Raw genomic sequence first — 15,726 nt, 5'->3', positions numbered from 1 at the left:
TATATAAGTGACAACATGTTGGTCAAATTTGCTTTTGGCCAGATCATTCAGTAGTTACTGTAGTTATATAAGTGACATGTTGGCCAGTGTTTCTGTTGGTCAGATCATTCAGTATTTACTGTAGTTATATAAGTGACAACATGTTGGTCAGTGTTTCTGTTGGCCAAATCATTCAGTTGTTACTGTAGTTATATAAGTGACAACATGTTGGTCAGTGTTTCTGTTGGCCAGATCATTCCGTAGTTACTGTAGTTAAATAATTGGAACATGTTTGTCAGTGTTTCTGTTAGCCAGATCATTCAGTAGTTACTGTAGTTATATGTGACAACATGTTGGTCAGTGTTTCTGTTAGCCAGATCATTCAGTAGTTAGTTATATAAGTAACAACTTGTTGGTCAGTGTTTCTGTTAGCCAGATCATTCAGTAGTTAGTTATATAAGTAACAACTTGTTGGTCAGTGTTTCTGTTAGCCAGATCATTCAGTAGTTATATAAGTAACAACATGTTGGTCAGTGTTTCTGTTAGCCAGATCATTCAATAGTAACTGTAGTTAAATAATTGGCAACATGTTGGTCAGTGTTTCTGTTGGCCAGATCATTCAGTAGTTACTGTAGTTATATAAGTGACAACATGTTGGTCAGTGTTTCTGTTAGCCAGATCATTCAGTAGATACTGTAGTTATATAACTAACAACATGTTGGTCAGTGTTTCTTTTAGCCAGATCATTCGGTAGTTAGATATTTAAGTAACAACATGTTGGTCAGTGTTTCTGTTAGCCAGATCATTCACTAGTAACTGTAGTTATATAATTGACAACATGTTGGTCAGTGTTTCTGTTGGCCAGATCATTCGGTAGTTAGATATTTAAGTAACAACATGTTGGTCAGTGTTTCTGTTAGCCAGATCATTCAATAGTTACTGTAGTTATTTAAGTGACAACATGTTGGTCAGTGTTTCTGTTGGCCAGATCATTCAGTAGTTACTGTAGTTATATAAGTGACAACATGTTGGTCAGTGTTTCTTTCAGCCAGATCATTCAGTAGTTACAGTAGTTATATAAGTGACAACATGTTTGTCAGTGTTTCTTTCAGCCAGATCATTCAGTAGTTACTGTAGTTATATAAGTGACAACATGTTTGTCAGTGTTTCTGTTAGCCAGATCATTCAGTAGTTACTGTAGTTATATGTGACAACATGTTGGTCAGTGTTTCCGTTAGCCAGATCATTCAGTAGTAACTGTAGTTATATAATTGACAACATGTTGGTCAGTGTTTCTGTTGGCCAGATCATTGAGTTGTTACTGTAGTTACTTAAGTGACAACATGTTGGTCAGTGTTTCTGTTAGCCAGATCATTCAGTAGTTATATAAATGACAACATGTTGGTCAGTGTTTCTGTTGGCCAGATCATTCAGTAGTTACTGTATTTATATAAGTGACAACATGTTGGTCAGTGTTTTTGTTGGCCAGATCATTCAGTAGTTACTGTTGTTATATAAGTGACAACATGGTTAACAGTGTTTCTGTTAGACAGATCATTCAATATTGCCAAAGCAACAATGTTTACAATAGACATTATAATAAAATAATGAATAATAATAATATCAAATGGTAGTAAATAATAATTTTTATTTATTTTTTAAAACAGCTATAAAATGGTAACATTCAATAGTAGAAATGTAAAAAAAAAGGCAAAACATGAAAAATGAAACTATAACTAACTTAGAACTAATCTCTCTCTCTGTCTGTCTGTTTGTCTCTCTCTCTGTCTGTCTGTTTTGTCTCTCTCTCTGTCTGTCTGTTTGTCTCTCTCTGTCTGTCTGTTTGTCTTTCTCTCTGTCTTTCTGTTTGTCTTTCTCTCTGTCTGTCTGTTTGTCTCTCTCTCTGTCTGTCTGTTTGTCTCTCTGTCTTTCTGTTTGTCTTTCTCTCTGTCTGTCTGTTTGTCTCTCTCTCTGTCTGTCTGTTTGTCTCTCTCTCTGTCTGTCTGTTTGTCTCTCTCTCTGTCTTTCTGTTTGTCTCTCTCTCTGTCTGCCTGTTTGTCTCTCTCTCTGTCTGTCTGCCTGTTTGTCTCTCTCTCTGTCTGTCTGTCTGTTTGTCTCTCTCTCTGTCTGTCTGTTTGTCTCTCTCTGTCTGTCTGTTTGTCTCTCTCTCTGTCTCTCTGTTTGTCTCTCTCTCTGTCTCTCTGTTTGTCTCTCTCTGTCTGTCTGTTTGTCTCTGTCTCTCTGTCTGTCTGTTTGTCTCTCTCTCTGTCTGTCTGTTTGTCTCTGTCTGTCTGTCTGTTTGTATCTCTCTCTCTCTCTACATGTACTGTATGCTGTCACATATTGTATGCACTGAGGTGCGGTCTTCTTCTGTGGTGGTGTTATTTGTGTTATGATTAATTCTTCTTCTGTGGTGGTGTTATTTGTGTTATGATTAATTCTTCTTCTTCTCTACTGTTGTTGTTGTTGTTTAGGCATCAGCCTGCTTATCCCTCCAGAGGCCATCCCCAGGGGAAAGATCTATGAGATATATCTCACCGCTCAGAAGAAAGAAGATTTAAGGTGGGGCTTTTTAACTCTAACTAACTGGCTGTACCCCTGCTGTGTGACTAACTGGCTGTTCCCCTGCTGTGTGACTAACTGGCTGTTCCCCTGCTGTGTGACTAACTGGCTGTTCCCCTGCTGTGTGACTAACTGGCTGTTCCCCTGCTGTGTGACTAACTGGCTGTTCCCCTGCTGTGTGACTAACTGGCTGTTCCCCCGTTGTGTGTGTGTGTGTGTGTGTGTGTGTGTGTGTGTGTGTGTGTGTGTGTATCCACGTGTACCACGGCTAAGGGTTGTTCTTATGCACGACGCATCGCGGAGGGCCATATAATGTACCACAAACCTTCGAGGTGCTTTATTGCTATTATAAACTGGTTACCAACGTAATTAGACCAGAATAGAAAGAGGAGTGGGAGGCCCCGGTGCACAACTGAGCAAGAGGACAAGTGCATTAGTGTCTAGCTTGAGAAACAGACGCCTCACAAGTCCTCAACTGGCAGCTTCATTAAATAGTACCCGCAAAACACCAGTCTCAACGTCAACAATGAAGAGGCGACTCCGGGATGCTGGCCTTCTAGGCAGAGTTGCAAAGAAAAAGCCATATTTGCGGGTGCTATTTAAGGAAGCTGACAGTTTCTTAAACTAGACACTCTAATGTACTCTAATGTTGACGTTGAGATTGGTGGTTTGCATTTTGCTTTTCTTTCAAAAACAAGAAGAATTCTAAGTGACCCCAAACTTTTGAACGGTAGTGTATAATATATATATATATATATATATATATAGTATACACTATATATATATATATATATATATATATATATATATATAAAATGTGTCCACCACTGTGACCAAACACGCAACCTTCTGATCCAGAGGTATTATGGGATTACACCCATTGTCACGTCCTGGCCAGCATAAGGGTTAATTGTTATTGTAGTTTGGTCAGGACGTGGCAGAGGGTATTTGTTTTATGTGGTTCAGGGTGGTGTTTTTGTAGTAAGGGCATTTGATTTAGTATTCCGGGGTTTTTTGGGCACTGTTTGAGATTCATGCATTCTATGTTTAGTCTAGGTAGTCTGTTTCTATGTTGAGTTAATTGGGGTGGACTTCCAATTGAAGGCAGCTGTGTGGTGTTGCCTTTGATTGGAAGTCCTATATTAGTTGGGTGTGTTTGTCTGTGTGTTTGTGGGAGATTGTTCTGTGTTTAGCCTTGTGCCTTGCCAGACTGTTTGTTGATCGGTCGGTCTCTTTTTTGTTATTTTGGTGTTCATTTTGGAATTTATTAAAAGTCAAGATGAGCATACACATACCTGCGGCATTTCGGTCCTCCTTAACCAACGACAACTGTGACACCCATCTGCTAACCCGCCCACAACGCCCAGGCAAAACCCAAGGCTACTGGATGGTAATAGCGCTCACTGTTGCCCCTAGTGACCGGTTGTGACGTCCATCAGTCACTCTTCTGCCTGTGCGTGTTTGTTATTCCATAAGGAGCAGCTAAATGTGGCTACTATTACAACTAGATTTAACCAATAAGGCTGAGGGGGTGTGGTATATGGCCAATATACCACGACTAAGGGCTGTTCTTATGCACCCAGGTTATAATGTCTGTTATACCACGGGGCTGTCAGCCAGTCGGCATTCAGTGCTCGAAGCACCCAGGTTATAATGTCTGATATACCACGGCTGTCAGCCAGTCGGCATTCAGGGCTCGAAACACCCAGGTTATAATGTCTGATATAACACGGCTATCAGCCAGTCAGCATTCAGGGCTTGAAACACCCAGTTTATCATGGTAAATTAATAACAGGGCATGCTTTATACAAGTGCTGCTCTCTTTAAGTGAAATTAATTGTTGGGAAGCAGCTGTTTACTCAACGGGGTAAATTATTGCACCTGGGTTCAGAATAACAAACAAACACACTCATGCACACACATACACACACACACACACTCATACACACACACACATACACATACACACATACACAATCATACACACACAGGAGAACATACAGTGAGGGAAAAAAGTATTTGATCCCCTGCTGATTTTGTGCGTTTGCCCACTTACAAAGAAATGATCAGTCTATAATTTTAATGGTAGGTTTATTTGAACAGTGAGAGACAGAATAACAACAAAAAAATCCAAAAAAATGGATGTCAAAAATGTTATAAATTGATTTGCATTTTAATGAAAACAGAAAAACGCATGTCAAAAATGTTATAAAATGATTTGCATTTTAATTAGGGAAATAAGTATTTGACCCCTCTGCAAAACATGACTTAGTACTTGGTGGCAAAACCCTTGTTGGCAATCACAGAAGTCAGACGTTTGTTGTAGTTGGCCACCAGGTTTGCACACATCTCAGGAGGGATTTTGTCTCACTCCTCTTTGCAGATCTTCTCCAAGTCATTAAGGTTTCGAGGCTGACGTTTGGCAACTCGAACCTTCAGCTCCCTCCACATATTTTCTATAGGATTAAGGTCTGGAGACTGGCTAGGCCACTCCAGGACCTTAATGTGCTTCTTCTTGAGTCACTCCTTTGTTGCCTTGGCCGTGTGTTTTGGGTCATTGTCATGCTGGAATACCCATCCACGACCCATTTTCAATGCCCTGGCTGAGGGAAGGAGGTTCTCACCCAAGATTTGACGGTACATGGCCCCGTCCATCGTCCCTTTGATGCAGTGAAGTTGTCCTGTCCCCTTAGCAGAAAAACACCCCCAAAGCATAATATTTCCACCTCCATGTTTGACGGTGGAGATGGTGTTCTTGGGGTCATAGGCAGCATTCCTCCTCCTCCAAACACGGCGAGTTGAGTTGATGCCAAAGAGCTCCATTTTGGTCTCATCTGACCACAACACTTTCACCCAGTTGTCCTTTGAATCGTTCAGATGTTCATTGGCAAACTTCAGACGGGCATATATATGTGCTTTCTTGAGCAGGGGGACCTTGCGGGCGCTGCAGGATTTCAGTCCTTCACGGCGTAGTGTGTTACCAATTGTTTTCTTGGTGACTATGTTCCCAGCTGCCTTAGGATCATTGACAAGATCCTCCCGTGTAGTTCTGGGCTGATTCCTCACCGTTCTCATGATCATTGCAACTCCACAAGGTGAGATCTTGCATGGAGCCCCAGGCCGAGGGAGATTGACAGTTCTTTTGTGTTTCTTCCATTTGCGAATAATCGCACCAACTGTTGTCACCTTCTCACCAAGCTGCTTGGCGATGGTCTTGTAGCCCATTCCAGCCTTGTGTAGGTCTACAACCTTGTCCCTGACATCCTTGGAGAGCTCTTTGGTCTTTGCCATGGCGGAGAGTTTGGAATCTGATTGATTGATTGCTTCTGTGCACAGGTGTCTTTTATACAGGTAACAAGCTGAGATTAGGAGCACTCCCTTTAAGAGTGTGCTCCTAATCTCAGCTCGTTACCTGTATAAAAGACACCTGGGAGCCAGAAATCTTTCTAATTGAGAGGAGGTCAAATACTTATTTCCCTCATTAAAATGCAAATCAATTTCTCCACCCTCTCCGAGTTGGGCATCTCCGGCGCGGCTCACTCTTGGATTGCGTCCTACCTGACAGGTCACTCCTATCAGGTGGCGTGGCGAGAATCCGTCTCCGCACCACGTGCTCTCACCACTGGTGTCCCCCAGGGCTCAGTTCTAGGCCCTCTCCTATTCTCGCTCTACACCAAGTCACTTGGCTCTGTCATATCCTGACATGGTCTCTCCTATCATTGCTACGCAGACAACACACAATTAACCTCTCTGGGCTAGGCGGGACGAATTCGTCCCACCTACGCAACAGCCAGTGTAATCCAGTGGCGCGATTTTCAAATACCTTAAAAATCCTATTACTTCAATTTCTCAAACATATGACTATTTTACAGCTATTTAAAGACAAGACTCTCGTTAATCTAACCACACTGTCCGATTTCAAAAAGGCTTTACAACGAAAGCAAAACATTAGATTATGTCAGCAGAGTACCCAGCCAGAAATAATCAGACACCCATTTTTCAAGCTAGCATATAATGTCACAAAAACCCAGAAGACAGCTAAATGCAGCACTAACCTTTGATGATCTTCATCAGATGACAACCCTAGGACATTATGTTATACAATACATGCATGTTTTGTTGAATCAAGTTCATATTTATATCAAAAACCAGCTTTTTACATTAGCATGTGACGTTCAGAACTAGCATACCCCCCCTGCAAACTTCTGGGGAATTTACTAACAATTTACAAAATTACTCACGATAAACGTTCACAAAAAGCATAACAATTATTTTAAGAATTATAGATACAGAACTCCTCTATGCACTCGATATGTCCGATTTTAAAATAGCTTTTTGGTGAAAGCACATTTTGCAATATTCTAAGTACATAGCCCAGCCATCACGGGCTAGCCATTTAGACACCCGGCAAGTTTAGCCTTCACCAAAATCAGATTTACTATAACAAAAATGTTATTACCTTTGTTGTCTTCGTCAGAATGCACTCCCAGGACTTCTACTTCAATAACAAATGTTGGTTTGGTCCCAAATAATCCATCGTTATATCCAAATAGCGGCGTTTTGTTCGTGCGTTCCAGACACTATCCTAAAGGGTAAATCAGGGTTACGAGCATGGCGCAATTCGTGACAAAAAAATTCTAAATATTCCATTACCGTACTTCGAAGCATGTCAACCGCTGTTTAAAATCAATTTTTATGCAATTTATCTCGTAAAAAAGCGATAATATTCCGACCGGGAATCTCCTTTTCGGTAAACAGAGGAAAAAACACAAAGACGGGGGCGGCCAGTGCACGCGCCTAAGCCCACTGTCCCTTGATTGGCCACTTGAGAAAGGCGATAATGTGTTTCAGCCTGGGGCTGGAATGACGACATTCAGGTTTTTCCCGGGCTCTGAGAGCCTATTGGAGCCGTGGGAAGTGTCACGTTACCGCAGAGATCCTAAGTTTTGGAAAGAGATGTCAAAGAAAGACAATAAATGGTCAGACAGGCCACTTCCTGTAAAGGAATCTCTCAGGTTTTGACCTGCCATTTGAGTTCTGTTATACTCACAGACACCATTCAAACAGTTTTAGAAACTTTAGGGTGTTTTCTATCCAAAGCCAATAATTATATGCATATTCTAGTTACTGGGCAGGAGTAGTAACCAGATTAAATCGGGTACGTTTTTTTATCCGGCCGTGTCAATACTGCCCCCTACCCCCAACAGGTTAATCTTCTCCTTTCCCCCTTCTGATAACCAGGTGGCAAATCGCATCTCTGCATGTCTGGCAGACATATCAGTGTGGATGACGGATCATCACCTCAAGCTGAACCTCGACAAGACGGAGCTGCTCTTCCTCCCGGGGAAGGACTGCCCGTTCCATGATCTCGCCATCACGGTTGACAACTCCATTGTGTCCTCCTCCCAGAGTGCTAAGAGCCTTGGTGTGACCCTGGACAACACCCTGTCGTTCTCCGCTAACATCAAGGCGGTGACCCGATCCTGTAGGTTCATGCTCTACAACATTCGCAGAGTACGACCCTGCCTCACACAGGAAGCGGCGCAGGTCCTAATCCAGGCACTTGTTATCTCCCGTCTGGATTACTGCAACTCGCTGTTGGCGGGGCTCCCTGCCTGTGCCATTAAACCCCTACAACTCATCCAGAACGCCGCAGCCCGTCTGGTGTTCAACCTTCCCAAGTTCTCTCAATTCACCCTGCTCCTCCGCACACTCCACTGGCTTCCAGTTGAAGCTCGCATCTGCTACAAGACCATGGTGTTTGCCTACGGAGCTGTGAGGGAACGGCACCTCTGTACCTTCAGGCTCTGATCAGTCCCTACACCCAAAGAAGGGCACTGCGTTCATCCACCTCTGGCCTGCTGGCCCCCCTAACTCTGCGGAAGCACAGTTCCCGCTCAGCCCAGTCAAAACTGTTCGCTGCTCTGGCACCCCAATGGTGGAACAAGCTCCCTCACGACGCCAGGACAGCGGAGTCAATCACCACCTTCCGGAGACACCTGAATCCCCACCTCTTTAAGGAATACCTAGGATAGGATTAAGTAATCCTTCTAACCCTCCCCCCCACCCTCCCCCCAAAAAAGATATAGATGTACTATTGTAAAGTGGTTGTTCCACTGGATATCATAAGGTTAATACACCAATTTGTAAGTCGCTCTGGATAAGAGCGTAAATGTAAATGTAAATTTATAACATTTTTGACATGCGTTTTTTCGTATTTTTGTTGTTGTTATTCTTTCTCTCACTGTTCAAATAAACCTACCATTAAAATTATAGACTGATCATTGCTTTGTCAGTGGGCAAACGTACAAAATCAGCAGGGATCAAATACTTTTTTCCCTCACTGTATCTCTTCAGTAGTAAATTAGGATTCTGTAGTTTACCATGGAGTAAGACTGTAATTTATTATCAGTAGTTTATCACCATAGAGTAAGACTAGTTAATTCTCGGTAGTTATTGCCATAGAGTAAGACTGTAGTTTATTCTCAATAGTTTATTACCATAGAGTAAGACTGTAGTTTATTACCATAGAGTAAGACTGTAGTTTATTCTCAGTAATTTATCACCATAGAGTAAGACTGTAGTTTATTCTCAGTAGTTTATTACCATAGAGTAAGACTGTAGTTTATTACCATAGAGTAAGACTGTAGTTTATTCTCAGTAGTTTATTGCCATATAGTAAGACTGTAGTTTATTCTCAGTAGTTTATTACCATAGAGTAACACTGTAGTTTATTACCATAGAGTAAAACAAATTGTATTAGTCACTTAGACTGTAGTTTATTCTCAGTAATTTATCACCATAGAGTAAGACTGTAGTTTATTCTCAGTAGTTTATTACCATAGAGTAAGACTGTAGTTTATTCTCAGTAGTTTATTGCCATAGAGTTACACTGTAGTTTATTATCATAGAGTAAGACTGTAGTTTATTACCATAGAGTAACACTGTAGTTTATTCTCAGTAGTTTATTACCATAGAGTAAGACTGTAGTTTATTCTCAGTAGTTTATTACCATAGAGTAAGACTAGTTTATTCTCAGTAATTTATCACTATAGAGTAAGACTATAGTTTATTCTCAGTGGTTTATCACCATAGAGTAAGACTGTAGTTTATTACCATAGAGTAAGACTGTAATTTATTACCATAGAGTAAGACTGTAGTTTATTCTCAGTAGTTTAAATCAAATGAAATCAAAACAAATTGTATTAGTCATATACACATGGTTAACAGATGTGAATGCGAGTGTAGCGAAATGCTTGTGCTTCTAGTTCCGACAGTGCAGAAATATCTAACAACTAATCTAACAATTCCCCAACAACTACCTTATACACACAAATGTAAAGGGTTGAGTGAGAATATGTACAGTTGAAGTGGGAAGTTTACATACACTTAGGTTGCAGTCATTAATAACTTCTATGGGCTAGGTGGGACGCTAGCATCCCACCTGCGGGACACAGCCAGTGAAATATCAGGGCGGAAAATTCAAAAACAACAAAATGTCATAATTCAACTTTCTCAAACATACAACTATTTTACACCATTTTAAATATACACTTCTCCTTGATGTAACCACATTGTCTGAATTTTCTAAAACTGTTTGAATGGTGTCTGTAAGTATAACAAAACTCATATGGCAGGCAAAAACCTGAGAAAAACGAAAGAATTTTGTGGCTGTACTATTTTTCGAGTCATTGCTAATAGATCACACAGTGACAAAGGATTCAGTTCGCACTTCCTACGGCTTCCACTAGATATCAACGATCTTTATAAAGTTGTTTGAAGCATCTATGATGAACAGAGACCGGATGACAAGGAAGAGAAGTTGACGTCCCTGGGATGTCGTCACTTCATTATTGCTCGCACCTACGCATTCATGTGAGTTCATGTGAGGCGAGACATTTTTCAAAAACGTTTTTCAAGACACAGGAGAGGTCGGGTTGAAACATTATTGATGTTTCACGTTAAAAATGGCTCTAAAGTTTTATGCTAAACAACGTTTGACATGTTTGAACAAACGTAAATAGATAATTTTTTTAAACTTTTCGTCGTGACTTCCCCCCCACCCTACTTTTGAGTAGCCTACCGAAGCGCTATCAACATGGAATAACTTGGAGTTATTTGGACATAAATTATGAACTTTGTCGAAAGAAACCACATTTGTTGTGGACCTGGGATTTCTGGAAGTGCCAATGGATGAAGATAATCAAAGGTAAGCGATTATTGACAATAGTATTATTGATATTAGATGGTTACAAGATGGTGCTAACCTGTATATCCTAGCCTATTGTTCTTAGCACAGCACCCCGTTTATTGCAAAGTGTGATTTCCCAGTAAAGTTGTTTAGAAATCTGGCAATGCAGTAGCATTTACGAAATGTTAAACTATAATTATTTGAATGACAATATTATAATTTACCAATGTTTTCGAATAGTAATTTTGTAAATTGTAACGTTGATTCACCGGAAGCATTTGAGGGGAAAAAAATTCTGAATTTCACCGCTACTGTAAAATGCTATTTTTGGATATAAATATGAACTTGATGGAACAAAAAATGCATGTATTGTATAACATAATGTTCTAGGAGTGTCATCTGAGGAAGATTGTCAAAGGTTAGTGCATAATTTTAGCTGGTTATCTGCTTTTGGTGACGCCTGTCTTTGAATTGACAAAACATTACACACAGCTATTTTCAATGTACTCTCCTAACATAACCTAACTTTATGCTTTTGCCGTAAAGCCTCTTTGAAATCGGACAATGTGGTTGGATTTAGGAGATGTTTATCTTTCAAATGGTGAAAAATAGTTGATTGTTTGAGAAATTGAAATTATTAGATTCTTGCAGTTTTGAATTTCCCGCCATGGTCTCTTGACAATAAATCCCAATACCGGGCAGGGATCCTCAACAGGTTTTAAATTGGGTACGTTTTTCATCCGGCCGTGAAAATACTGCCCCCTAGCCCAGACAGGTTAAAACTCATTTTTCAACACTCCACACATTTTTTGTTAACAAACTATAGTTTTGGCAAGTCAGTTAGGACATCTGCTTCGTGCGTGACACAAGCAATTTCCAAACGCCTGAAGGTACCACGTTAATCTGTACAAACAATAGTACGCAAGTATAAACACCAAGGGACCACGCAGCCGTCATACCGCTCAGAAAGGAGACGCGTTCTGTCTCCTAGAGATGAACGTACTTTGGTGCGAAAAGTGCAAATCAATCCCAGAACAACAGCTAAGGACCTTGTGAAGATGCTGGAGGAAATAGGTACAAAAGTATCTATATCCACAGTAAAAACGAGTCCTATATCGACATAACCTGAAAGGCAGCTCAGCAAGGAAGAAGCCACTGCTCCAGAACCGCCATAAAAAAAAAGCCAGACTATGGTTTGCAACTGCACATGGGGACAAAGATCGTGCTTTTTGGAGAAATGTCCTCTGGTCTGATGAAACAAAAATAGAACTGTTTGGCCATAATGACCATCGCTATGTTTGGAGGAAAAAAGGGGCGGCTTGCAAGCTGAAGAACAGCATCCCAACCATGAAGCATGGGGGTGGCAGCATCTTGTTGTGGGGGTGGTTTGCTGCAGGAGGGACTGGTGCACTTCACAAAATAGATGACATCATGAGGCAGGAAAATGGTGTGGATATATTGCAACATCTCAAGACATCAGTCAGGAAGTTGAGGCTTGGTTGCAAATTGTCACATCCTGACCATAGAAAGATGTTATTTTCTATGGTAGAGTATGTCAGGGTGTGACAGGTTTTTTTTGTAGGTTTTCTATTTCTATGTTTAGGTTCTAGTTTTGTATTTCTATGTTGGGGTTTTGTTTGGGATGATCTCCAATTAGAGGCAGCTGGTCCTCGTTGTCTCTAATTGGAGATCATACTTAAGTAGGGGTTTTTCACCTGGGTTTTGTGGGTGATTAATTTTGAGTTGTTTATGTGTTCATCTCTGCGTCACGTTTTTTTTACATTTTTTTATTTCAGTGTATTTATATATTGCATAGTTTCACAGTATAAATAAATATGTGGAACGACACACACGCTGCACTTTGGTCTGCTCATTCCTACGACAGCCGTGACACAAATGGGTCTTCCAAATGGACATTGACCCCAAGCGTACTTCCAAAGTTGTGGCAAAATGGCTTAAGGACAAGAAAGTCAAGGTATTGGAGTGGCCATCACAAAGCCCTGACCTCAATCGTATAGAAATTGTGGGCAGAACTGAAAAAGCATGTGAGAGCAAGGAGGCCTACAAACCTGACTCAGTTACACCAGCTCTGTCAGGAGGAATGGGCCAAAATTCACCCAACTTATTTTAGGAAGCTTGTGGAAGGCTACTCAAAACGTTTGACCCAAGTTACGCAATTTAATGGCAATGCTACCAAATACTAATTGAGTGTATGTAAACTTCTGACCCACTGGGAATGTGATGAAAGAAATAAAAGCTGAAATAAATAATTCTCTCTACTATTATTCTGACATTTAACATTCTTCAAATAAAGTGGGGATCCCAACTGACCTAAAACAGGGAATTTTTACTAGGATTAAATGTCAGGAATTGTGAAAAACTGAGTTTAAATGTATTTGGCTAAGTTGTGTGTAATCTTCTGACTTCAACTGTACATATACATACAGTATATGGATGAGGCAAGGTGCAATAGATGGTATAAAATACAGTATAAATCAAATCAAAATATACATGTGATATGAGGACCCCTTCGAGTGTCACGGTTGTCATTGGGAAAGGAGGACCAAAATGCAGCAGGTATGTGGTTGCTCATCTTGAACTTTTATTAGACTCAAAATGAACACCAAAATAACGAAACGAACTCACGATCAACGAACAGTCTTCTCAGGCTCACACACGCTAGACAAGAAACAATCTCCCACAAAACCTACACCAAACAATTACCCATATATAGGACTCTCAATCAGAGGCAACGAGGAAGCACCTGCCTCCAATTGAGAGTCCCAAACCCCCATTAACCTAACATAGAAATACACTCACTAGACTAAACATAGAAATACATAAACCTAGAACATAAACCAAAACCCGGAAATAATAAATCAAACGCCCTTCTACAAAAACACCACCCCAAACCACATAAAACAAATACCCTCTGCCACGTCCTGACCAAACTACCATAACAATTAACCCTTATACTGGTCAGGACGTGACATCGAGATACAATCCCGCTAATGGGATTGGTTGGACAACAACCAGTGAGATAGCACGGCGCGATATTCAAAACAAAATTATCTCAAAATTAAAATTCAAGTATTATACGGCATTTTAAAGATACTCTACTCGTTAATCCAATCACATTGTCCGATTTCAAGCACGATAGCCATCACAAAACCAGATATACAGCTAAAATTAAGCACTAACCTTTGACAATCTTCATCAGATGACACTCCTAGGACATCATGTTAGACAACAATGCATTTTTTGTTCGATCCAGTTTATATTTATATCCAAAAACCCAATTTTTACATTGGCGTGTGACGTTCAGAAAATGTTTTCTCCCCATAACTCCCTGTGAATAGGCACATTTAATTTACAGAAGAACTCATAAAAGTTGATAGAATTTATAACAATTATTTAAAGAATTAGAGATAATCTACTCCTTTATGCAACCACTTTGTCAGATTTCAAAATAACGTTACTGAAAAAGCACATTGTTCAATATTCTGAGTACAGAACTTAGCCTTCAATGCTAAGCTATACAGTTAGCCAACAACCACGGCGTCAACAAATCTCTAACAATTTGTTCGAAATATTTACTTACCTTTGCTGATCTTCGGCGGAATGCACTCGGATGGGCACCCACTTCCACAAGAAATGTTCATTTGTTCTGCAAAGTCCATAATTTATGTCCAAATGCGTCCGTTTTGTTGACCCATCCAGAACACTTTACAATGCCATGTGGCGTGGACGCAAATCCATAGACGAAATGTTCAAAGTTCCATTGCCGTTTGTAGAAACACGTCAAACGATGTTTACAATCAATCCTTTAGGGTATTTTTTAACGTAAAATTGCGATAATTTTACAACCAATACGTGTTCATCCCAGAAGAAAAATAAAAAAACAACAAAGTCACGTGCATCTCCTCAGACTGGCCAGTGACTGACTGAGCCATAATTTTCTGCCCGGTAACAGATGACGGTTGAAACCAGTTCCTAAAGATTGTTGACAGCCAATGGAAGAGTTAGGAGATGCAACATAAATCCTATGTCACTGTAGTTTTTCAAGGGATTCAAAACAAAACTACATTTCTAATTTCTCCCACTTCCTGATTCAATTTTTCTCAGGTTTTTTGCCTGCCATATGAGTTATGTTATACTCACAGACACCATTCAAACCGTTTTAGAAACTTCAGAGTGTGTTCTATCCAAATCTACTAATAATATGCAGATTCTATTTTCTGGGCCAGAATAGTAACCTGTTTAAATTGGGTACGTTTTTCATCCGGCCGTGAAAATACTGCCCCCTAGCCCCAACAGGTTATTAATGTAAGATATGTAAACATTATTAAAGTGGCATTATTTAAAGTGGCATTGTTTAAAGTGACTAGTGATCCATTTATTAAAGTGGCCAGTGCTTGGGTCTCAATGTAGGCAGCAGCCTCTCTGAGTTAGTGATTGCTGTTTAGCAGTCTGATGGCCTTGAGATAGAAGCTATTTTTCAGTCTCTCGATCCCAGCTTTAATGCACCTGTACTGACCTCGCCTTCTGGATGGTAGCGGGGTGAACAGGCAGTGGCTCGGGTGGTTATTGTCCTTGATGATCTTTTTGGCCTGTCCAGGAGCCAATTGCACAGGGCGAGGTTGAGACCCAGGGCCTCCAGCTTGATGATGAGCTTGGAGGGTACTATGTTGTTGAATACTGAGCTGTAGTCAATGAACAGCATTCTTACATAGGTATTCCTCTTGTCCAGATGGGTTAGGGCAGTGTACAGTGTGATGGCAATTTTTTTAGTCAGTGGACCTATTGGGGCGGTAAGCAAACTGAAGTGGGTCTAGGGTGGCCGGTAAGGTGGGGGTGATATGATCCTTGACTAGTCTCTCAAAGCACTTCATGATGACAGAAGTGAGTGCTACGGGGCGATAGTCATTTAGTTCAGTTACCTTTGCCTTCTTCAGTACAGGAACTATGGTGGCAATCTTGAAGCATGTGGGGAC

At 40.6% G+C, this 15,726-nt stretch overlaps 1 protein-coding gene across 1 annotated transcript in view; it reads left to right on the top strand.

Moving 5' to 3' along the window:
- The window catches only part of LOC106560686 (netrin receptor UNC5A), a 237,569-nt gene that overhangs the window by 130,005 nt on the left and 91,838 nt on the right, over positions 1–15,726 (top strand). Inside the window, exon 4 of the mRNA XM_045725001.1 lies at positions 2,454–2,541. Coding sequence (XP_045580957.1) covers positions 2,454–2,541 — 88 coding nt within the window. The remainder of the gene's footprint in view (positions 1–2,453; positions 2,542–15,726) is intronic.

This window comes from Salmo salar, chromosome ssa09, assembly GCF_905237065.1.
Source record: "Salmo salar chromosome ssa09, Ssal_v3.1, whole genome shotgun sequence".
Lineage (NCBI taxonomy): Eukaryota > Metazoa > Chordata > Actinopteri > Salmoniformes > Salmonidae > Salmo > Salmo salar.
The sequence above is the reverse complement of the archived record's forward strand: the minus strand, read 5'-3'. Positions and strand labels throughout refer to the sequence as shown.